General features: G+C 31.7%; 1 protein-coding gene across 1 annotated transcript; it reads left to right on the forward strand.

Annotated features, from left to right (window-relative positions):
• The first annotated feature begins 9,093 nt into the window (after positions 1-9,093).
• LOC106106806 (potassium channel subfamily K member 18-like) lies at positions 9,094-17,048 on the forward strand. The gene is made up of 4 exons (XM_013287467.1): positions 9,094-9,188; positions 10,253-10,422; positions 14,828-15,495; positions 15,715-17,048. Exons 3-4 carry the CDS (start codon positions 14,898-14,900, stop codon positions 16,509-16,511), a joined length of 1,395 nt encoding a protein of 464 aa, XP_013142921.1. The 5' UTR covers positions 9,094-9,188; positions 10,253-10,422; positions 14,828-14,897; the 3' UTR covers positions 16,512-17,048.
• Positions 17,049-26,530: the final 9,482 nt, after the last annotated feature.

The following is a 26,530-nucleotide window of genomic DNA, read 5'->3' on the forward strand; positions in this document are numbered from 1 at the left end:
TATTACGGTCTCCGAGTTGAAAATTAAATTGTTTCAGAACTTACAATTTCTTTTATTACAGTTTAAATAAATGTTTAAAATATAGTGTATAGTTTCATAGCTTATATCCTTAATAATATGGCTGTTTTATTTTGGTTTCAGAGAAATTCGTGATGGTTTTTGAAAATGAACTTGATTTTAAGATTGATTTAAAATCGTTTTTTTTTTTAATTCTAGGTCCATTTAATAAAATAAAACTGTTTTCAGTGCAACAATAGATCTTTTAATTATTTTATATCATTTCAAAATTGAATATTTCTTCATAAGTAACTAACAGTTGGACGACTTTATGATCACTGCATTAAAATCTTACTGAACTTTTCAATTTAAATTTGACTTTGCTTGAAACGGTCGACTATTCTTGAATGTTTTTCAACTTTTCCGTTTACATTCTTTAATTTGCAACATTGAAAATATTCCATTAATTTTCAAATTGCTTCTCATTTGAATTTAAATCTGGGCTGTTATTAAAGTTGTTTTCTGCTTAAATGACATTTTATGAAATTTCGTAATGGTTATTAAAAAAATTGATCAAGTTTGTGCGAGTGTTTCGACAATGGAAACCCAATGCTTGTTATTTCTTACTTACAATTTGGTATAAATTTATATAAAGCGTTTTTCTAAATTTTAATACTAAACACTGTTTTCATAATACGCGATTATCAATCAGAAGTTTTAAAACAAACTTCTTTTGATTATTTATAATTATTTTACTTAACTAGGTGCTCTTTCTTTAGATTGTAAACGTAAATATACGGAATGCCTTCGTCCGTGCAGCCTTTCAAGCTTTCCCACCTGCGTTTAACCATTCGTTAATATTTTTCCCCACCGAGGGGCTCAGAGCCTACCCTAATAAGGGGTGACTAGGCCATAGTCAACCACGCTGGCCAAGTGCGGGTTGGTTGACTTCACACATATCTTTAAATTTCTTCTCCGATATGTGCAGGCATCACGATGTTTTCCTTCACCGTAAGAACGTCGGGTAAATTACGTACATATGAAGATTCGAAAAATCAAAAATCACATTGGTACACGGCGGTATCGAACCCAAGACCTGTAATTACAAGTCAAATGTTCAAACCACTGGGCCACCGACGCTTTAATGCAACATAGGTGTTATAACACAAATAAGTTACTAGATAATGACAAAATAAATCGAAACTACAGTAACCCATCATTAGATGTACTGATACTTGCGTAGATTTAAATTATTGAATCAGAATTTCTTAGAAAGATTGTCTCGATTACGTTATTATTTTTTCTTATTCAAAGAATGAAGTTCGCTTTTTGTACTCGTACTAGGAATGCAGAAATAATACTACGTCTTATTTCGTTGTCGGCGACGTCAGTATTTACTGTCTAGTTTGAGATAACGAGATGGCTGGTGATACTGAAAATTCTTTAAAGAACAAGCTGCTTTTGTTATTTTAAAATATATTTTTATCTTTTTCGGGCGACGAACAAAAGCGTATTAAAGTCGTCGTTATATTTTTATGCCAGATTTATTTTTGTTTCATCACTTTAGTGATTTTGCAGATTTTATCTCACGAATATACTAAAATTATAAATTGTGTGTTTTAATTTGGATAACGTACAAGTTTCGAATGATAATAAAACGTTCGAATTGTTGATTTAAAAATTAATTTGCTGAGAGAAATCTAACTAATCATACTAATATTATAAATGCGAAAGTTTAGATGGATGGGTGGATGTATGGATGGATGGATGGATGGATGGATGGATGTTTGTTAACGTTTGTCGCCTAAACGGCTGAACGAATCTCCATGAAATTTAGCACAGGTTTAGAGCATAGTCTGGAAGAACACATAGGCTACTTTTTATCCCGGGAATGGTTACGGTCCCCGTGGGATTCATTAATTTAGTTTTTTAATGTTTACTCCATCATTCTGCAACGGTTCAACATATCTTATTGAAATTTGACACAGATATAAAACAAAGTCTGGAGTATAAGTAGCTTCATCCCCGAGAAATGTCCGGTTCCCGAGGGATACGTAGCTTTTTGTAATTTATATAGTTCCTATGTTTTCTAATACCACGCGGACGAAGTCGCGGGCAACAGCTCGTTTCAAAATAATGTAACTATAAGTCCAATGAATATCGCAAATTTTACTTTTCTAATCAAATATTAAGATCATGGATCAGCAGATTTGTCTCTAGTTGGAATTCATCTAATGGTTTTTAATAAACAATTATCTTGTGTTATTTATTACTATTAATTTTCAAGTAAATTATCCTTATTTTCTCAGCAGAATTCTTAACAAGAAAATTAAACTTTGCATTTTAAACAAAGCGTCAAAATTCCGTTGCATTGATTTTGAGTAAACAAGCGCTCGCCGTTTCGTCCTCACAGAATTTAAAACTTAAATTCGGTCTCTCTTCTTCTAATTAAAAATAAAATCAAGCTGCCTTAAAATTATTAAATGCAACGTTATTCAAGTTAAATAAAATACTAATTGATTTAATTACATCTTACTAATATTATAAATACGAAAGTTTAGATGGATGGTTGTTTGTTTGTATTTATAGCTTTACGGGCGAATGAATCTCAATGAAATTTGGCACACATATGGAGGATAGTCTGGAAGAACACATAGATTACTTGTATCCTTTTTTTTAATACTACGCGGACGAAATCGCGGGTGAAAGCTAGTGTAAGATACAATGATCACACAACCATATATTGTAAAATCTAACATTTTACCAGTAAATATTACTTACCATAGTTCGCATTTTTATCATGATGGTTACTAACCGCAGATAATATATTGTGAACATTTTACTTTTTAGTTTTCACGTTTTTATATTTATTTTAACAGACAATCCAGTCACCAAATAAATTAGTGTTTGCATGTGTCCCGTATGCAAGAGAAACTATTTGATATCCCAATGAAAAGATAAACAAAATGTTTATAACACGTTGAGGTTTCATAACAAAGTTACGGGTCGCAATACCCGCATGTTACTATTAAAAAGTTTTATTAAATCACATATATAAATTCTGCGTTTGAAGTGGTAGCATTGCGTGAAACGTTCACGGTTTTAATTTTTTTTTTTACCCGATTTCAATTAATTTTGTTTTTGTTTTTACTTACTGTATGTGTTTTGACTTATTTTATCACACAAATCAACTTAATTTTATTGTTTACATATATTAAATTCTCAATTGCAAATGTCAAAATACCAATTACCTTACTATGGCAATCTTGCTCTCTTAATGTTGGCAGCTTATGGTCTCTTTCCCACATTAGGGTTTATAATCAAATTTATTTACACTAAATTTAATGGCTTGAAAATATATAGCCTAAAGTGTGACGTAACTGTAGGGGTTTTTATTAAGAAAAGAATTATTCAAAAACATGCTGTAATTGCTGACATCTGACGTCACAAAGAAGTGTGTGTTTCCGCTTTATTATGATAGTATAGAAGTATAGATTACAAATAACATAGTGTCACAATTCTTTAGGGACAGAGTTCTAGTGTTGAATGAACGGAAGTTAGCAATTAATTCAACACAGTTTGCAACTAATCTTACAACCAAAAACCAATTAACTCCGGGATTCTCTTGCGACAGACCCTCTGTGCATACATATTAACATTAAATCTTATTTACAAATAACTTTGATTAACTCAACTTCCGTACTCAGAGTCGTTAAGTGACCACTAAGGTTCACCTTAGTGTAGATTAAATATGACATGTTTATAAGTTTTTTTATGTTAAATGGTCAAATGTGCATTTACAATGTTGGAACTATATTGATTTTATACTTTTATACTCTTTGATTACAAGACATCTTTATGCAAAAAATGGCAATTTTCTTTCATCGATCTTAGCTTTTCCTCAACAAATATTTGTATTCCTCTTGACCGCGTTTCCTTTCATTTGATGTTAAGAATTTATTCTTTTCCTTTTATCTTTGACTGTATAAAAATAGCGTCGGTGGCTCAGTGGTTTAAGCACTTGACTTGTAATCTAAAGGTCTTGGGTTCGAATCCCGCTGTACCAATGTGATTTTCGATTTTTCGAATTTTCATATGTACATAATTTACCCGACGTTCTTACGGTGAAGGAAAATATCGTGATGCAACCTTCACATATCAGCGAAGAAATTCAAAGATATGTGTGAAGTCAACCAACCCGCACTTGGCCAGCGTGGTTGACTATGGCCTAGTCATCCGATACATAGGGTAGACTCCGAGCCTCTCGGTGGGGACTTATAGTGAGCTGGTGATGACTATGATTATGTATAAAAATATGTGGTACTAGCTTTGGCCCGCGATTCCGACCGTGAGGTCTTAAAAAAAAGCAAGTAGCCCTATGTGTTCTTCCAAACTATCTCTAAACCCATGACAAATTTCATGCAGATCCGTTCAGCCACTTAGCAGTAGCTAATACTAAAAAAAATAACAATTTAATCTTGTTAAGTGCATTATGTAATAAAATATATGTAATTTAGGTTGTTTTTAATTTGATATACTCCCACCAACGATGTCCCCGCCCCTCTCCGTCATTTTCGATAATTTAAAATTAAAACGTCCTTTGTACAAAGAAATATTGGTTAAAGAGAAATATTAAATCGAGTTTATTTATTTTTATGTAAATTTGTGAGTATAGTTCAGTTTCAGTTAATTTATGTAATGAAGACTATTGAAGAGTTCGAAACTGTCGAAGTTAGTAAGTAGTTAGAAGATAGACAGACAGACAAAAAATGTTTAAATACGATTTTCGTTATCATCTTATCGAAAACTGGAATATTTCTTTTAATGTAATATGATGAAAGAATTATTGAAATCGGCCCAGCAGTTTTTGAGTTATTTCAATACATACTAAAATACAAATCTTTCCTCTTTATAATATTATATTAATATAGATAAGTTAATTACGCAGGTCCCTTAGACCTCCTTACATTCTTCTTACCTTTGTTATCAACTGAAAAATTGCCACAATAATTAGTAAACATATGACGAAACTGGATAAAGTGCATTTAAAATTTTACAAGCAACGTTTACGAACTTTGAATGTCTGTTTTATTACCTTTCAGTCGTTATATACCGCATTAGGTTTTATTTCAATAGATATCCGATATCGTAAAGATTCCCGGGGAAACTGTAGAACTGGACCTATTACTGGTGGTTATTTTATTGAGATAATTAACCGTAACTTGGATCAGTTAAGTTTTAGTTAAGTTAAAATGTGTGTTTTATTTTATTTTTATTTTATTTATTTACGGATAACTTACAGCTAGCTTAAAAAAATAATAATAAAAGAAACAAAAACGAGTTAAAAGAAACAATAACGTGTTAAACGAGATGTAATTTTAGAAAGAAAATGCAAGTCTAAACCAATTATTTGATAAATGAGCAATAATTTAAAATAGCAAATTTGCTCTTTTTAAATATGAGGCGTGTTTATTTTTTGATTTAGAAATTATAATTAAATTCATGTCACGTAATATGACGAACTTTATGCGGTTATACACGTGTTTACTAATTACGCGATACGCGTGCGTTAATTAATGTTATTTATTAGTTTCATGTTATGATATTCTCGGATGTACGCGTGAAGCATCGAAACCAATCTGCGGTATCAACTCACTAGTGAAGTAATGGGATTTAACGTACAAGAACATGAACACAAAAGTTGAAGAATTTGTTTAAAATATATTACGAACGAGTTTAAATAACATAAAAAGAAAAGAGTTGTACAAAAGTGGGTCTTTTTTTGATAGTCACAAGGCAAACTTATATAATACAAAAGACAAAGAACGAAAAAAGAAAAAAAAAACAGATTTTTTTTTCTGAACTGCCATTTTGAATTAAATTGAATTTTAAAATATACTTTTACTCTGCGGATTCACAATAAACGACAGCTGACTTAGCTTGACTTAACAAAGAAATACCGTTTTTAAAGTCAAAACAAAATTTTGGATTGCTAGTAATAAGATTTTATTTATACATAAATAAAGAAATTCCCAAAAGATGATTCTAATTTTTTAATATTGATTATAAGTGCTTCTGCCATATGTTTTTTTTTTAGAATTGTCAGTTAACACATTTATAATGAATATTGCAATGTTAGCTGATTCCAATGAGTACAATCTCATCAAGTTAACACCTTCAGTTCACACACACACACACATCGAAAACTAGAAAACAGAACATCGAAAGCAGAAAATCGCATATCGCTTTAATACCGGAGTAGAAATTATAGATTAAAAAGTAATAATGAATGTTTTTGACGACGAAAATTTCTAGTAAATTTTAAAATATGCCTTAACTTGAGCAAAAAGGTTACCACAGGCATCTAAGCCGCCTTTTAACGATGCTTTGCAAAATAACAAGGAAAACTATGCTTTGAACTGCTTCACTATGGAAGCAACTGTTAACAATTCTCTGTAAGGAATTTCTAGTTTGTAAATTTAATCAGTACATCTAATTACAAATACAAGTTTATGTGAAATATTTGTTACTAGCTGTAGCACGCGAGTTCGTCCACGTGAAATTAAAAATAAAGCCTATGTAACTACGCGATAACGTAGCTTTTAAATGGTGAAAGAATTTTTAAATTCGGTCCAGTAGTTTTGAGTTATTTCAATACAAACAAAAGTCCAAAAAACAAATCTTTTCTCTTCTCTATGATTTTCATATATTTTTGTTTTGACTCATACAAAAACTTTAAAACGTAATGTTTTCAAATTACAAACATTGCATTTACAAAAATATATTACCTTTGTAAAATGAAAATAACAAAACACGATCGTGTTTTAATAGCGTAAGGCTTACATAGAGAAATATCAAAATAAGTTTAACTTAAAAACAAAGGCAACTTTTAACAATCTGTATCACCAACGATCTTGTTAACTCGGAGCAGACGGTAAATACTGACATCAACGACTTCGAAATAAAATATTTCTCCTTTTCTAAATCCTGAAATGCACACATATTTCTCAACAAAAAGAAATTGCAGAAAGCAAATAACTACAAATAAGCAAATGTACAATACGACAGTGGTAGTGCCCGCTTTAACATCTTAGCACGAATCAGCCGGCACGCCCGGTGTAATACCACGACCACATAGAAGACAGGCGTGACATGGAAGCCATTCTGTGTTTCGTCTGATGAGTGTGGTGCCGGAGGCCTAATTTAAGTCTCTTTCTCTTTACCATCCTTTAAAAGGACAGGATGGGAAGCGATTGCTTCAAGATATCAAGAATAAATTACATTTTTAATATTACTAATTAGAATCGTGCAATAAAATCTAATCCCTCTTTTTGGTACGAGGTTTTATGTTTCTATTTTCTGATTGTAGTGAAGTACAGTTGCGGAAATCCGCGGTGTCCCACTTTAGGAAAAATTGCTTTGTACATTGCAACAAGACAAACTCCGCCTCTTCCTACAAAGAACTAATTAGATAGCAGTGAACGGTAAACTTTTTTGTTACTTCTTCGAACCGATACATTTGTAAGCTGCATTGTATTGATTTTCGTTCCGCGTCTCGTTTCTAAACGTTCAAACCATTGAAGCTTTTAAAGTGGGACACCGCCAGTTTCCCCGAATGTACATCGGTCGCATAAATCGCAGTCACGATGTCTGACGAACTTGTGACCGCAGAGTGCGGCTTGTTAATTACACGGCACACGATTCTAATTCCTGTTATTAGTTCTATGTTGGGATATACATGTAATTGTATATTTTACTATAACAAATACTGCCATCTTTAGACATGCTTTAAGACAAGTCTTAGAATGAGATTTTACTCTACTTTTACTAAACTAAACTCTAAGCCTATCAGAGATCCGCACTGTCGGAGTGCGTGTTGACTATGTGATTTTCATACAAAATATTATCCTGACTTTTTATAATATAAGGTGGCAAAAGAGTGAGTAGCCACCTGAATTCTTCGAGGAAGCGAAGCGGTCGTTGCCCATATATACCCGCAATTGCAGATGCGTTGCCTACCCTTATTCAACGGAGGACACGCACATAAAGAGGATATTTCCCCATCCTATACGGCTCCTCTACCGTTAAACCACTTTCCCATTACATCCTTTCCTTATATGATTGCGGGGCCATATTCATGTATTTATTTAAATTGTGTTTTTGTAACAAAATTCAACAATAATAATAAAGGGGCAAATAATAATACACCTTTAGTTGTGGTACTTAGTTCCATTAAGTAAGCAAACACACTGACAAGGCAGGTACGTCATACTTTCATAACAAAGTCACCTTGCAAATGGCGCACAACATTAAAACTCGACGCTAAGTAACTGACATTATTCAAATATTTGACTTGGCATTTCCCTGAGGGCAATTGAAATGGTGTTTTGATTTCTTAAAAGTTTTCAAACAAAAATTGTTGACTTAGGAACCCGAGGATAAACAGTTTGCAAACCTTTATTTAAAACTAGCTTTCGCCCGCGACTCTGTCCGCGTGGTATTAAAAATACCAAAATCCAGTAGCCTATAAATTCTTCCACACTATTCTTTACATCTATGCCAAATTTGATTAAGATCCGTTCAGCAGTTTAGGCTACAAACTCTAACAAACATCCAACCGTCCATCCATCCATCCATCCTAAATTTCTTCTTTCTTTCTCATTTATAATATTAGTATGACAAGTTACATAAATCTAAACAAAAAATAATCTAAAGTTGTGTTCTTTAAAAAATTAATTCGTTCGTCTGTGTGGCATTCGACTATGTGACAAACGCCTGTGTGCCATCCGGCTGATTGACATTTGACTGTGTAGCATGTCCCTGTGTGGCATACGCCTGTGTAGTATTTAAATGTGTGGTTTCGTTTAGATTTGGTGTGTTAAAGAAGGTAGTATACGCATGAGGTCGTGCGATGATTCCGGATGTGCGTAATGGGGCAAAATGATTGTTAATTTTTGAGCGATTAAAGTAACTGGCAACTAATAATTTTGAGTACTGGCTGAATGTACATCGTGCATGATAGATTTAAAGGCGACGATCGAATGATGACAGTTGTCAATGAATAGTGGAATGATGCCTTTTTTTATTATAAAAATCAATTGGGTAATCTTTGTAAATGTTTGCAATTCGATTATAGTGTGTTGTGAAGTTATCAATTAAGATGGAGTTCAACTAAGGATAGTGTTTCTAATGTAACGCGATTGATATTTCATTATCTCCGACATACGCATGCCTACAGTGGAGGATCGCTACCGTGTATATGATCTGCCTTCGGAATTGAATTCTATAAAACGCTCGTCACTCTTAACAGCAAAACACTCAATTATCGTAATTCTCTTTTTTATAATAAAAGGCAAACGAGCAAGCGGCCACCTGAATCCACCGAAAAGGAAAACGACCGCTGCCCACAAACAATTGCAGATGCGTTGCCTACCCTTAATTGACGGAGGAGGAGACGCACATAAAGAGGATATTTCACCTTCCTATGCGTTTTCTCCACAGTCAAATCTACTTAAAAAGTAAAAGTAAATGTAAATTAGAGGTTTTACTCGTAGATTTCATATCGTATTTCAAATGAAAATGGATGAAAACAATTGTGCGGGATATCTACAAACAATTCTACGAAACGCTCTCTTTGTTAAAAAAACTATGCTTCAGAGAACGAACGAAACGTAAACAACACAAAAAAGAGTTTCAAAGGGCCTTTAACAATGCATTTGGGTATTCGATAGTAGAGTATATTAACTCGCACTAAATAATTTTTAAATTTGACAGCTATTTTACTAATCTAACATTAGAAATGCGAATGTTAAGATATACGAGTATGTATTTGTTAAAGTTTGTAGCTATAACTGCAGAACGGATCTCGATGAAATTTGGAATCAATGTGGAGTATAGTCTGGAAGAACACAGCCTATTTGTTCTTAATATATTTCCATAAATAAAAAGTAACCATACATTATGACATAGTAAAGTATAGAACATATTTTTTTATTATCTTGTTCCTAATATTTATTCAAAGCGCATGTCTCTGAGATACGGAACTACGCATGCGCAAATCTCCAGTCAAAATGGCGGAAACTGACCGGCAACCAGTCTCTTGTATTGACTAATTTTGTATTCAAAGTTAATATAATTTAAGTGAATAATTGAATATAGTACGTTTTGGTTTGTAAATAATTATGTCTAAATTAGAATGGAATTATTCAAATACATTTAAATCTACTGTTATATGAAGGATGTACCGTGTTGACAGTTGTGACAATGAGTGACTCCAATTTTCTTGGAATATCTACGTAGTTTTTCAGTAACAGTTTACCGAGAATAGTGGAGAAAAAGATGATTCTCATCTCAAGCATGCAGGAAACAAATATGGAAGTCATGATTCTATAAAGGTTTAATAGGATTCACCGATAACGGATTAAGGTAACATTGATTTTAACAATTATTTTATTTTACGTTAAAACAAATGACTATGCACTATTTAAAAAGATTTGTTTTTGTTTTTTTTTTCTACTTTTTACGCAATAGAATTATGAATAATGCAACAAAACATATTTCATGGAATATTATTTCATATCCGATAATATTTTGTGCGTTTTAAATAAAGTCGTAAATAGAACTCTCACAAATAAAATTCAATTGTGTAAAAATTCTATTAAAATTTATGAAAAATTTCAAACCGTCCGCCTCTTTATGAGAATTCTTATAAAAATCTTTATCAGTTTATGAAAATAGGTCATAAACGAAACGTTAAAAATGATAACGGTCTCGCAGGGTGAAGCGCGTTTATGAGATTTTTGGCGCTTCATTTTACATACGTACAATGTACTTTGCATTCTCTATACAACGGGTATTCAAGTTTACGGCTTATTATTAAATTTTATTTGTAAATTAAATGAATCAAAGACTACATGTGCCAGAAATGCAAATGTTAAGATGGATGTGTGGGGTAACACGACTGTATAATATACGAAATGAAAATATTAGACGAAGTTTGAGAGTAGCCCCAGTAGTAGAGAAGGTAAGGAGTAAAAGGTTAGTATGGTATGTTACAAGAACGTTAGTTATTAGTGTGGAAGGGTACAACGGTAGAGGTAGACCTAAAAATAGATGGATGATTGCGTAAAAAGTGACATGATCAAAAAGGGAGTGATGACTGAGATGACATATGATAGAGTTATGTGGAGGACAAAAACCTGTCGCACCGATCCTTCGGGAGTAGGATAAGGAGGATTATGATGATATCAAAGTTTATACTTAAGGGAATGCATTCAGATGACGAGAAATAGAGATGTATGGGTTAAATATCGTAAATCAAATAACTTTATTACTGCAAATTTTCACGTTTATAGACACGCTAGTTAATACTATTTTGCTATATTTTTTAAGCATCGGTTTCCACTGACAAATACCTGCGTTAAACATTATCTCAGATCATTTCAGTGATGATAAGCATATTTCAATAAAAACTGAAGGGTGTAAGAAAAAAAATATAGTCTTTATTCACCTAAAATATTTAAGTGATATACAAACATACAAAATTTAAAATTGAAATAATTTATAGCATATGTATTCTTTCAGACTGTATTCTAAATCTGTGCCAATTTTTATCGCGATCCATTGAGACGTTCTGGAGGTACTTCCTAACAGACATCCATTTATGTATCTAAACTATTTATATTATTGACGAAGAAGTAACATTAGTTAGTTTAAGATTAGTAAGTTAGTTAGATTAGTTAAACAATTTTAAAAGGAATATTCAACAAAAATGAAACAGAAATTAAAAGATATCCTCATTAATTATCCGTCTCGTGTAAAGTAAAAAGAATAAAAGAATTTAATTCTTCGATAAGAAACCCAACAGTTATATCCGGATAAAGGATAAACGGAGAAAAGGCTCATCCCCTAAACACTTCAGCGTTTTATACCCTTTTTTAAATTGGCGTGAAAAAGGGGTTGCTTTCCTCCAAAGTATATCACGAAAGAAGCAATTATAGTGTCCCCTTTTTTCGTTTTGTTCAACGATAATGTTGTATTTTTACTCTAAGCATATTTACGAGACACCAGGATTTTTTGGTAGAAATTTTGCAAATAAACCACTTATACACGACTTTTCTGACGTTCGTAATAAATAACTTTTTAGGTTAGGAAATTTAGAGCGTGCGCACACTTTTAACTAAATTATCACACAACTTTTGTGCGTTTGTCGATTGTTTCGCAGTCAATTCAACTGTTTTGTTGTACAACTAAAAATCGAGTATTGTGCGCACCTCCATGTAAGTATGTAAGTACAGCGAGAATAGTTGTACGATCGTTTATTTTCAGGTGTGTTTACTCTCTTAACTCACAGTCGAACTCGTGTTGTAATTGTGGATTTAGTAAGAGAAATCTGTAATAAGTGTCTTCCTAAGTGATCAATTAACTATGCAGCGGTTATTTCAATAATAAAGTTTATTTTTTTAAATGTCGATCATCACCATCTTCATCCTTATAATACTCCCGTAGGGTCGGCGCGATAGGTTTTTGTCATCCAAAAGACTCTATCATACCTCATCTCAGTCATCACTCCCTATTTGATCATGTCACAAGACACATGTCTAAGTTATAAAATATCGAATTCCTATTTATTGTATATATAAAATGAATCGTATCTATAACAATAAATGTCTTCACGGGTACGAAATAAATTCAAGTTTACAGCCAATTGGTGGGTATGAATTAAGCCAATAACGCTTCATTAGACCCGTAAAATGAACCCCCGATAATGCGATCTGTAACACTATTCACCACGGATCGTTTACGACATCGGATAAAATAGAATACACTGTTTAACTGCGAAACGATAAAAGTGGACATTCAAATTTTGTATCGCTTTTGCAGTATTTCGAGTGATATATCGTAAAATGTTTGTAGTTTACGGTGACTTTGAATAGTTCCTTATTCAGACGTTAGAAAATACTGTAAATATCTTTTTAACTTTATAATCTGTGTAGGCATGTAAATATTCTAAGCTATTTTGCAGCGAAAATAAAATAATTATATTTCGTTGTCTACATCTATATATACTAATATAAAGAGGAAAGATTTGTATTTTTGTATGTATTTGAATCACGCAAAAAGTACTGGGCCAATTTTAAAAATTCTTTCACTATTAGAAAGTTAATTTATCTGTGAGTAACATAGGATATAATACATATTTTGATAAGCCTAAGATAATTATAAATAAATAATTTATTATTACTAATGTTGAGGAACTATTATTAAACAACATATTTCTGGACCACCGTGTTAATAAATCACAATGTTTTAACATTTCTTGGCTTACGCTGCCTACCTTTAGAGATATATAAAAATTATGTATAAAAGAATTGTAGATCTCAAAAAGTTATACAGAAAAGTCTGCGACATCATATATCTATCTATAACATATATCTTACAATAACCACTCTTTTGTTTAAGATAAAGAGTACAAGTACTTAATAAAATTAAAAAGCTAACAGTTATAATATAGTATATAATATAAAATGGAAATTATATTGTCAATGCATTGCTTAAAAGGACATTCCAGAACATTATATATCAGTTTATTACGACTCTACATTCGAACTTACCTATCTCAAAAGTCCGCCGTATTGTTATGAAGTTGGTCGACCGACACAATGTGAACTTGTAAGTGCTGGGACGTGAGCTACAATGATTTTCCAACATAAGGTGGAACTCAAGCGAACTTCATAATGTTTAATATGAGCGAAGTTTAGAATACCTGAGTGCTTTTTAAGCTCAAGGTTTCAAGGCTTTGGAATTAAAAAATATAGCTATTTAGCTCTTGTATTAAATTGTTTTATGTCTATGGATTATAAGCAACTTACAGCAGGCGTACACCTGCACATATTTGACTAAACTCTCACATTGTTGTGCGATTGTCGATTGTTTCGCATCCAATTCAACTGTTTAGTTGCACAACTAAAAAGCGAGTAGTGTCCGCACCTTTATAGTAGTTCATAGGAATTAAAGCGATACTACACAGTTGTCGATAGTTTAGTTTCAGGTGTGCTTATGCTCTTATTGTCGACAATTCGAATTATTGTTAATCTAGTAAAAATTTGATGTAGGCTTTAAACTAAAATTTAAATCTGTCTAGACGCATAACTTTTCGTATTACCGATATTAAAACAAAAACCGTCAAAACCGTTGAAACGGAATGAAAAATATTCGAATCCCTCTTTCCCTTTAAGTAATGTGATACCAAAATCCAATTCCAGGTGTCGCCACTGATAAAGATTTAGCATAAATCAGAGATATAATCCAATATTACCACGTTTTAGCCTCCTCCGCGCCTAATGTTCCACCATTGAAATCTCTATTTCAATTTAAACGACTTATTTCATTACACCTAGCGCTCCGATGGGTTCCCACCGAGATTCATGCCCATAAAATCTGAAATTGATTATAAATTTCACTTGAATATTATGTAGATTGTTATTTTATACCGCTACTTTATTAGGCTTCAAACAATCTTCTTTCTTTGGAAATGTCGTTGAATTAATGTCGTCATCAATCTTATCATTTTTATTATATTTATTTAACTGGCAGGTTGTGTAGAATTTAACTTTTCTGGCCCTTTTTTTTTAAATTCCAGCCAGTAAAAATTATCAGATATAAATGAAACGTGTTTAACATTTTACGACTTTTAATTTCAACCATTTACACTTAACGCGTCAAATGCTTCAGTTATATGAATGAATTTGCGATATGTTGGAAATGAATTTAATTAAATATTAAATTCTAAATGTAACATTCGATGTTCAAGATTTATTTTTTGTTTCAGATGAATAAATAATACATGTAGATTAACATTTTTAAAGGAATATGTGCCAAATTAGGGGATAGAATCAAATATGGACAAATCTGCTAAGAAAAAGAATAACACCAATGGTAAATACAAAAAAAACTGCAAAGCAGATAATTATGATGAAGTTGTAACTTGTTGTTTTTGCCTCAAAACTAAAAAGAGCAAAAAGAAAAGTTTAATCACAGGATGTGTTACAAATTTAGGAATCTTTGCTCTACTTATAATTTACACTTTAATGGGGGCGTTTATTTTTCTCGCAATTGAAGGTAGTGCTGCTAAAGTTCATCAAAAGACTCTAGCAGCTACCTCGTATCATGGAAATGAGAATCAAAAAACAATACCACTCTCAAAAGTGAACAGTAGTATTGCACAAGCGAGTGCAGAATTAAGATCTCAGACAGTTGAAAGTATTTGGGAAATAACTGTATCTTTGAACATACTGTATAAAGAAAATTGGACAAGGTTGGCTGCTCAAGAGATAGCAAGGTTTCAAGAAAAGCTTGTTGCGAGGGTCGCTGCTGACGTCACCGAGCAATACGGAGGAGTCCGAGCACTGGAGTCAGCGCCCGCTTTAATTACCGACGACTACGAGTGGAACTTTGCGAAAGCGTTTTTGTATTCTCTGACAGTGCTCACTACGATTGGTAAAATTTAATTCTGACTTTAATAATTTTACTACAAAAAATCTACTAAAATCTAATATGAGTCTCATTTTATAGTTTTTTCAATGATATGATCTTGGAAAACATTTAATTGCGCTTCTTACTTATTTTAAATATTGCAGTGTTTTTATGGACTGCTTTGTCTACGGTAGTAATAACTTAATTATGTTTGTAATGCTTTAGTATCTGATTCTATTTCAGGTTACGGCAGTGTAGCACCAAGAACTGCCTTGGGGAAAGCTGTAACAATTGGATATGCTGTGATAGGTATACCATTGACGCTTTTGTATTTATCAGTCGTCGGTGCCCTTCTTTCAAGACTTGCGAGAAGCGTTTTTAGCAGAGCACTATGTTGCTGTCTTTGCACAAAATGTGGATACTGTTGCCTCGATGAACATACGATGGCTACCAAAGAACAAAAAGGCAAGGTTAGAAGACAAGACGATTATAGAACTCAAACTCTACATTTACAAGAACCGTATTATGTTCGGTCGCCTTCGGGTACTATTATATCAGCTTCCCAAGCAAACAGTTTAAGCACAAATTCTGTCAAGGATAAGACACAAGGACTAAGTTTTCTAAGAGACTGTGACTCCATGAGTTGTACCGATACCGATTCAAGAGTTTCTCTCCGTGGTCTTTCAATTCTTGCCCCCATTTCATTGTGTCTGGCAGCGATATTTACTTACATATTTTTCGGTGCGTTGGTTCTCTACCAACTGGAGGGATGGAGTCCTATCGATGGCATATATTTCTGCTTCATGAGTCTCAGTACTATCGGTTTCGGTCATTTGGCACCAGGAGTGACACAGAAGAATGGGGCATCTAGCGGTACTGTGTGGTTCTGTTCCATTTACATAATGACTGGTCTGGCTCTGACTGCGATGTGCTTTAACGTTCTCCACGATGAGATAGTTCATCGTCTGAGACATCATGAGAAGATGTTGAAAGTGACATCACAGAAAATGTTAGCACCTGAGTTCTTACAGAGGTCTTGACGGGACGACAGCATGAATTTGACAGATGAAACATTGACAAATTCAGATAATGAAACGCTACCAGAAATGTTACAGCATGTATCTAGCTCAAAGTGTGAGGGTGTTTTCCGTAGATCAGTGTACATGGTCAAAGAAGAGAATGAACCAGAAGAAGGTGTCCTAATGTAATTAGATGTTTTTAATATTACAATAATAATCATAGACTTTTGTATTGATACTATTGAGTTGGTGTGTGAAAATATTTGTAATTTAAGGTATTTCTGATTGTCTCAAGGGATATTATAGTAATATGGAATGATTTAAACTTGAATACAATTATTAATCAAGTAAGGAAATGACTGAATTGTTTGATTACGATGTTGATATGAGTGGTGATTGTATAATCTAATGAAATAAATGGTTTATAATTGGAATATTAAACATTGTTATGAACAAATTTGTGTGAACGCTATAATAGTTAAAGTAGTTGTAAGAACTTATTTATTTATAAATGTTTATTTTAAAAATATCAATGGAATTAAATGATCGGCTGAAACTAATGTAGAATTAAGTACTTTGGGATTTAATTTTGTTTGTTAGATGATAAAATACCCTAAAATGTAGTAACGTTAATTTAAATTCTGATATACAAAGTTATCAAAAACTTCGAAATGAGTAACATTAAATTATATGAAATTTTAACTCTTTTATTTCATATTCATTTTAAATTTTAAACCTTTTTAGTATATCCTCACATCCTATAACACCATCGACTTGTAAGAAAATCGTAATAATTGCTGATTGACTACGTAATAAGTATAAGGACTTTCAAATAATATCTATACTAGTATTATAAATTGTATTTTTTTATGTATCTATGTATTGAAATAAGTCAATAACTTATGGGCCGATTTCACAAATTTTCACCATTAAAAAGCTGCGTTATAAAAGAATAAGTATAGGCATTTTTCTCAATTTCACGCAGGCAATTAGCTGTTGCTAATTATTAATAACTACAATTTGTTTCACTTCATGATAACTAGTTAGCGCAAAATTACGTATAAACCACCATTAGTCCATTCTGTTCCAAGATCAAAGGAAGGACAACGTATAAACTTAATTGCGGTCCCGCATGTTAACTACCCAAAACATTCAAAATTTCGACGAATAGTCAAACGGTCAGTTTCGGGACCCTTTGAAATTAATTTATATTAATTTGCTTTTAATTTTGCGTTCGTATCAATATAAATTTACTATAATTTTATGAATGTATTTCAATGATATTTGGTATTGCTGTTGAGTGTAGAGAATAGTCTGAAAGAACACGTAGGTTACTTACTTTTGTTATTTTAATTCCACGTGTACGGAGTCACGGGCGAAAGCTAGTATACAAATATTTTTGTAATGATTGTTTGGTCCTTTAACTTAAAGGTGGTGTTGGTGTCGTTAAGGGGTTATGAGTAAAGTTTGATTTAATTAACGTAACTCTAAATATTGCTCGTTACCGCGATGACGCAGAGTTAAGAGTTGATATTTCTGGCATAAAGTTAATTAAATAAAATTATGTTTGCGCCGGAATTAGGCTCGGGAAGTGGAAATCTTGCGGTATAGTTGGTTAATGAGTTTAAAATTTTTAAAGTGGTTTAAATTTGGCAATTTTAAAAAGATATTCCTATAGTTAAGTTATGGTTAAGTTCAGATTAATAATTCGAAATTATTAAGGGATTAAATTCAAGATTCCAGAAGGTCATCAATAAAATGTCTTTAGAGAATGTTTGATAATCCTCTTTCGATGTAATAAACATTACTATTAAAACTGAATAATTTTCAATTGAATACTATAAAGGTTTTTGAAGATGTTTATAATTTTTTTTTCATATATTACACACATCTTGAGGTAAAATTTTTTCGTCTTAGATGTTTTTTTTTATTTTTTAAGTTTTCAAAGATAGAAGCAGTTTGAACATTTTTGATAAAAAAATAATGTTTTCCTGATTGCCGTCGGGAAGATATTAATTTTTAATTGCTTTCCGAAGTCTGCGCCCGTCAGTTGGCTGAACATAAATTGATTCCACAACTTTCATGAGCGCTATTAAATTAAACAAAAAAAGCACGTAGCCTTTTTATTTGTTAAAATGAAATTGGTTTGTACGTAATGTTTTAAAATCTTTAATTTCAGTATTTAATAACTAATATGTTTAGGTAAGTCTTCAAATGAATACGATAAATGAAAATTATCGGTTTATTTTATCTTTACTAATGTCATAAAGAGGAAAGATTTATATTTTTTTATACATATTGAAATACCTCGAAAACTACTGGGTCGATTTCAAAAATTCTTTCACCAATTACTAAGCTACGTTATCAGTGATTAACATAGGTTATATTTTTTATGATGTTTAAATTTTACGCAGGCGAAATAGCGAGCAACATCTAGCGTTTCGTTAAGAAAGACCGTTAAAATATATACATGATTTCGCTAAGTTTTCGTTTGATGACTTTGATGGATGTGTACTGGTGTACATTTTCTTTGTTACACTTGATGGATCGACATAAAGAAACATTCTAAGCCAAAGCAATCAAAAAGATATTGCATTGTTTTTATAAAAAAAAAGAAATCGTGTACTTTGACTGTCCTTTAGTTTCTCCTCTATTGACTGTCCTTTAAGTTTCTTTTTTGTGGTTAGTGTAACAAAACAAGGAAAGCAAATATGAGTATTTAAATAAATTACTACATGCACGCATACACGCATTTGTAGTTCCTCTGGTGTTGCGGATGTCCATGGGCGTCGTTGACCACTTTTGTGTTCCCGCCGCTCGTTTGACCCCCTTCTCATATAAAAAAAACATAGTTTTTAAAAAAGTGTACCATATGCTACGAGTACTGCTGTTTTATTAGATTTTGTGGTAAAAGTATGCGAAATATATTTACTCTTATCTCTCTATTAATGTACATTCGTTTAAAAAAGTTTTTGCTGTGCATCAAATAGTATTTGTCGACATGCAAATAACATTTAAATTTTTATAAAAACTTAACAACTTCGTAATTCATTAAATTTAACTTACCGACATTTGAAGATGGGAAATGTTAACCATAATGTCTAAATGTTTTTGGTTCAGTTTTGATAGTAAACATTCTAACAAAATACAAAACTCCTGTGGACTAGACAAGAAACAATCCTATTTTAAAAATGCACGTTAAAGTGGAATGCAGATAAACGTAATACTTAGCTACGAGCACTGAATAAAAATGTGACTTTGTGTCTCACAAAGGATATGTAGAAAATGGTCTCCTTTTAAACTATGCAGATGTTCGTTGGACTCTACATTATTAAGTTTATTCCTTTGTATAATAATAAAGTAATTGAAATTAAAAGGAAAGAAAAATGTTGATATTTTTAAAATATAAGTCTATCTCTGGATCTACTAATTTGAGCTCGATGCTCAATACAGATTTAAAGGTTTTAATAACCTTGTGTGCACTTTTGAAAAATAGATTGATCAACACATAAACGATAGATAAGCTTTTTCGATTGAAATCATGCTAATTATTCTTATACTAACACTAGCTTTCGCCCGCGACGCCGTCCGCGCAGAATAAAAAAAAACAAAAGCGAGTAGTCTATGTATTCTTTAAGACTATCCTCTACATCTGTGCCAAATTTCATCGAGACCTGTTCAGCCGTTTAGGCTACAAACTCTAACAAACATCCATCCATCTAAATTTTCGCATTTATAATATTAGTATGATTATAAATGCGAAAGTTTAGATGAAAAGACGTTTGTTAAAGTTTCTAGCCTAAAACGTTCAACGGATTTCGATGAAATTTGGTACAGATGTAGATAGTCTGGAAGATTACGTAGGCTCACTATTTTTTTTTAATTCTACGCGAACGGAGTCACTGGCGAAAGCTATTTTTATATAACTCTATAGTTTATTAGACATAATAAAAATTGGTCTTGTGGTCAAGCTGGTTATATTTTATTTATTATTTTTTGTCGCACGTAACTTCTGGAAGTCGTGACGTTTCCATTAGGATAATAAGGCTTTTCTACATATACTTTATTTATTAGGACTTCATGTAGCGACCACTCACATTTATGTATTAACTCAAAGAGAAATGTTTCAAGATGTCCAACAATCCTGTTTTATTGATATAAAGTTTTGAAAGTTTTTCTTTATTAACATGCTTCATTCATCCAGTAAATTGAAATCAAATGGTTTATAAGAGCGGGCGCACGCCTTTTACTAAACTATCGCACAACTGCTGTGCGATTGTCGATTGTTACGCCAATTCAATTGTTTAGTTGCACAAATAAAAAAAACGAGCAGTTTACGTACCTCCATATAAAATCGTAGGAATTAAAGCGCGAGAAAACAGTTGTTCAGTTTCTGGTGTGTGCATGCTGTAATAGAGATTTTGTGATCAAATGTTGATTTTTATCAATTTGAACCTTTTTTTTTAACAAAAAATTGAAATGACAAAATTGTCAGTCACTTAAATGTAATTAACAGAAACTCAAACTATTTTGTATGTTATTTATTTGCAAGTGGAGTTAATGTTGGTCGTTTATTGCAGCCTTTGTGTGACGAGTCTGCGGTCCCTTGAATTCCAGGCCCTCCTCACAAGAGAATTAACTCCGCCTTTCCCTAGTAACGTATCTTTATTTTCTCTCTTAATAAAATATAATCTAATAATATTTAATATTATATTGCTATGATCGTGAAACCAGAAAAATATAAATAAGATATGTCGAGTACTTTAAAGCAATTCAATACTTTTGAAACTCGAAAACAATGTAATTTTACTTAAAACTAGCTGTTCCTGTGCGGCTTCATCCGCATGAAATTATACAAAAAATATTTTATTGTTTACATTTGTCAAATTATCAATAGCAAATGTCAAAATGACATGACATGACAAACCTTAGCAATCTTGCTTCCTTGATGTTGGCAGCAACTTATGGTCTCTATCCCACATTAGGGTTTTTATTCAAAATATTTACACCATAAGTTTAATGTCGTAAAAATATATAGCCTAAAGCGTGACGTAAGTGTAGGGCTTTTTATTAAAAAAAGAAATATTCAAAATAATGTTGTAATTGCTGACATCTTAGGCAACAAAGAAGTATGTGTTTACGCTTTATTATAATAGTATAGATAACATTAAGGTATTATATTTATGCGTAAAAATAATATAAAGGAAATAAAAGGAATGTAAATCTATAAATCAATGTGTTTATATCTTAATAGAAACTTATTTCGTGAACGTTTTCTTAAAGCTATGACTTTGTATTCTTTATTTAAATCTATAACCTTAACTTTTTAAGCTTTAATAACCTTAATTGATAAGCAATAACATTATAAAAACAAAGATATTAAACAGTAAAACGCGCAGCAATATATAATAATAGGCAAAAAAAAGGGGCGAAATGTTTGTTAATTTTTGAACGATTAAAGTTACTGGCAACTAATAATTTTGAGTACTGGCTGAATATGCATCATGCATGATAGGTGTCAAGCGGCGATCGAATGATTAATGACAGTTGTCTTTAAATGTGGAATGATGCGTTTTGTTATTACAAAATCCATTGATTTAATCTCTGTAAATATTTGCAATTTGATTAGAGTGTGTTGTGAAGTTATTAATTAACATGGTGGTCAACTAAGGATAGTGTTTCTAATGTTACGCGATTGTTATTTCATATCTGACATACGCACGTCCATAATGGAAGATCACTACTGTGTACATAATCTTCGGAATTGAATTCAACAAACCGCTCGTCACTCCGACAAGTACATATTTAGCATGCTGTTCAACTAACATTTAGCTGAAAATGGGGCACTGAGACACGCATATAAAAATGGACTAAAAAACTTTAAGAACAGGAACAAGTAAGTGTTGCTGTGAAAATCCCGAGAAAGTTTTGTAGGTCGGGTTCCCGCCTTCATTTTACCTGCCGCTAGGCTAAAGTTTCTTACGTCTTTGCTCGGCATAATAGGACGTGAAGACCTTTGAATAACTGTGTAAGCTCTATATTCAATATATAATGTATACAATAACTTAAAAAGTTGTAAAATATTATTCAGAAAATTAATACAATTTCTGTTCTATATAAGGTCGGCACAACTGGTTTTAAATTAATTTAAAAGTAAAAAAAAAAACTTAAAAAGTAAATAATTAGAAGCTGAATTCCTTAACTATTCTTCATTGTTTTTTTTACAGATAAGAAACATAATTAAATTACGTTCTTAATTTAGTTCTTTTTTACAAGTATTGTCTAAATTATTAACAACTAGCTGTTGCTCGCGACTTCACCCGCGTGAATTTAAAAAATAATAAAAATGTAGCCTGTATTACTCACTGTTAACGTGGCTTTTTAATGGTAATGGAATTTTTAAAATCGGTCCAATAGTTTTTGAGTTATTTCAATACATACAAAAATACAAATCTTTCCTCTTTATAATATTAGTATAATATAAGTATAGATTGGCATTCATAACGCTCTAATTACTTAAACCATTTGGAACTTACGAACGATGTTTATACCGTTTTTAAAAAAAATCTGTACTTTTATTGCAATAATTAATGATAATAACCTGACAGCTAGCGGCGTGATTTTAATTTTTAATTGCTCTCCGAAGTGGTTTCCCATCGACTGAATATAAATTGATTTCATAAATTGAGTAAAAGTTTTGAATGAAAAGAGAAACAGAAGTAATGTTTATTGTCAATGTTTATTGTATTTGATTTTATACATTTCTATTTATTGAAATTTATTTATTACATTTAAATTCAACAATTTTATTCTCAACTAGTAGTTGAGCGCGTATTAGCGTAGCTTTATCCCATATCTTATAGCAAAATTCGCGTAAAAATCAGCACAGCTTTCGTAGATTGCGTAGCGTTTCGTAGCATGTCGTAGCAATTGTGTGATTTATTTTATAAAGTGTATAATTTGGTCTTATTGTAAAAGGTTATCAGAAACCGATTTTTCAAATAGAAAAATAACTCATATGATATTGAGGTATCTATAAAATAAACCGAAATGAACATCAAGAAATTAACAGATTAAAGTAGAGAAGAATATGGAAAATACAATTTAATTACGATAAAACACTTACGTTAAAAATTCTCGGAAACTATAAAATCGGATTAAATGGGTATTGGCTACATCATGTAAGAAAATAAAAAATCTACATTATTTAACTCGCTAGAAAAACAAAATGGCAAAACATACATACTATTAACCCTTTTTGTATCAAAAAAGATCTAAATACTTCGTAAAAAAGCCCTTTCATTTCGAAATTCAATTCATATTTAAATGATGAAATATTACTTTCCAAAACAACAAAAAAATTGAGTTCTCTTTCTGTGATAATGTTAACTAATTCCAGGAAGAGTTTGTTCAAAAATAAATATGTCTACTTTTTCCGATTCGATGCATTCGACTGCCAATAAATTCCCTAGAGTACGCTTGAAAAATAAACGTATCGGAAATATACAAGTATTTCTTTTGAAAACGTCCTTTTTATAATGTTTGTAGTTATGCACTTATGTATTTTAAACAATTAAAAAATAAATGTTTTAGGTGGTTTATCACCTTGGTGTTTCCGCAGCTCCTTTGCCCTTTCTCTAATAAAAAAACTCTAACATCATATATGAATTCTCAATTATCTAACTAGCCCATACTACTTCATCCACATGAAATTTAAAAATATGTCTCATATTGTTTATTATAACAACAGACGCACAGTTTTAAGTAAACTATCGCACAACTGTTTTGCAGCCAATTCAACTGTTTAGTTGTACAACTGAAAATCGAGTAGTGTTCACACGTATAAGCTCATAGGAATCAAAACGAGATCAAACAGTTAAGCGATGGTTTAGTTTCAGTTGTGCACACGCTCTAAAGCGTTCAATTGCAAATGTCAAATAATAATTATTACGAAACCATGGCTACTTTGCTTCTTTGCTGCATTGGTTTGTAGTTTTTGTTCCATTCCCGAATAACAATTTTTCGCAACTTATTCACCCCTGATGTAAATAGCGTGAAAATATATAGACTATAACATCGTTAGTATAGTGGTTGTAATTTAAACAAGAATCATTCAAAAACATACTATGATTGCTGAAATCTTATGTAACAAAGATGTGTGTTTATGCTTTACTAGCTGTTGCCCGAAACTTCGTCCGCGTGGTGTATGAAAACATACGAACTATATGAGTAACAAAAAGCAACGTATCCCTTGGGAACCGGTAATTTCTCGGGGATGAACCTTATCCCATGTGTGACTTTTTTTATATCTGTGCCAAATTTCAATAAAATATGTTGAACCGTTGCAGAATGATCGAGTAAACATTAAAAAACTAAATCACTGAATCCCGCGGGATCCGTAACTATTCCTGAGATGAAAGTAGCTTATGTGTTCTTACAGACTATGCTCTATACCTGTGCCAAATTTCATGGAGATCCGTTAAGCCGTTTACGCTACAAACACTAACAAACATCCATCCATCCATCGTAACTTTCGAATTTATAATGTTTATATGATTATATTAGTACAAGTTAGATAAGTGGTCGTATAAAAATAGTTCAATGCAAGCGAATAAATACCAATTCAGAAATGAATTAATGGTGTACCCTAGCAGTAGAGTAAATCATCTGCAATACACTGACCTATATTGATGTGAGTTACGGACCACCATTGAAGTGAATTTGATTTGAGGCTTTGAATAACTCATATCCATATTTCAATGATATAAATGGTTTTGCTTTATTACATACTAGCGTTAGCGAGTTCGTCTGTGCGAAATAAAAAAATATTAAGTAGCTTATGTACTCTACCAGACTTTATTTGTGACTGATTTCACCGGGATTCGTTAAGTTATTTTGAAGATAAATAGTAACAAACATCCATCCATCTAGACTTTCTCATCATACTAACATTATTAATGCGAAAGTTTAGATAGATTTTGTAGCCTAAATGACAACAGATTTAGATGAAATTTGATATAGATGTAAAGGATAGTCTAGAAGAACACATAGGCTACTCACTTTTGTTTTTTAATACCACGCGGACGGAGTCGCGGGTGAAAACTAGTCTATAATATTAGTATAGAGTATAAGTAATTTAATAATGTCACCTGTATATATCTTATATTATGGAAATTTCGTTCTATAACTTGTCAAAACAAATGTTCTTGATAATCTTTTAGTTTATTAAGTTTATTCGTAAACTATAATAGTTATAAATTCGATCACTTATAAATATTGACCAATTTTCACGATTCAATTATTATTTTCCTTATCTAATATTTTGTTGCGTTACAATGAAGTTTACTTAGGTAGAAAATAAAAAATTGAAATCTAACAAGCGTTTTCCATTAAATCAAAAAATCAAAGAATAAAACCTTTCTGAACATTATCATTATAACTACATTTTTATAAATTTATTTGCTCATTTTGTTTGTGAACTTTAATTTATTACACAAATAATACTTGGATACAATTATCAAAGGATAAATATTAAATAGAAAATTAAAAGTTTTAACATTTAAATATGAGATGAAAGTTCAAATACCTTATCTTCTAATGAATAGTTCATTTTTATCTAAAAAAAAAGTTCAAAGAAAATATTTATAGTTGTTGAATTACAACGGCTTCGGCTAAAACCTTTATTCAAAAGAAATTGCAATATGTTAGCTCAGAATATTTTTGTAATTCTTTATATTTTAAAATAGTATAACCTTACAATTAACACTCACTGTGTTACCCCAAAAATGTAGCTAGTCACTGTTTAGTTAAACACTTGTTTTAACTCTGATTATTACTTATTAATATGGACTTCTGCGTCGTTCTTACGGTGAAGGAAAACATCGTGATGGCTTCACATATCGGCGAAGAAATTCAAAGATATGTGTGAAGTCAACCAACCCGCAGTGCAGCATGGTTGACTATGGCCAAGTCACCCTAACTTAAGGCAGGCTCCGGCCCCTTCGGTGGGGACGTATATCGAGCTGCTGATGATGAAGATG

Source organism: Papilio polytes, unplaced genomic scaffold, assembly GCF_000836215.1.
Source record: "Papilio polytes unplaced genomic scaffold, Ppol_1.0 DF824269.1, whole genome shotgun sequence".
NCBI classification, from domain to species: Eukaryota; Metazoa; Arthropoda; class Insecta; order Lepidoptera; family Papilionidae; genus Papilio; species Papilio polytes.

What these genes read in the sequence shown, in the direction of transcription:
- LOC106106806 (XM_013287467.1), top strand. Translation starts at nt 14,898, where the DNA reads ATGGACAAATCTGCTAAGAAAAAGAATAACACCAATGGTAAATACAAA. An exon ending in GACAGTGCTCACTACGATTG is followed by an intron (nt 15,496 to 15,714) that starts GTAAAATTTAAT and finishes ATTCTATTTCAG; the next exon opens with GTTACGGCAGTGTAGCACCA.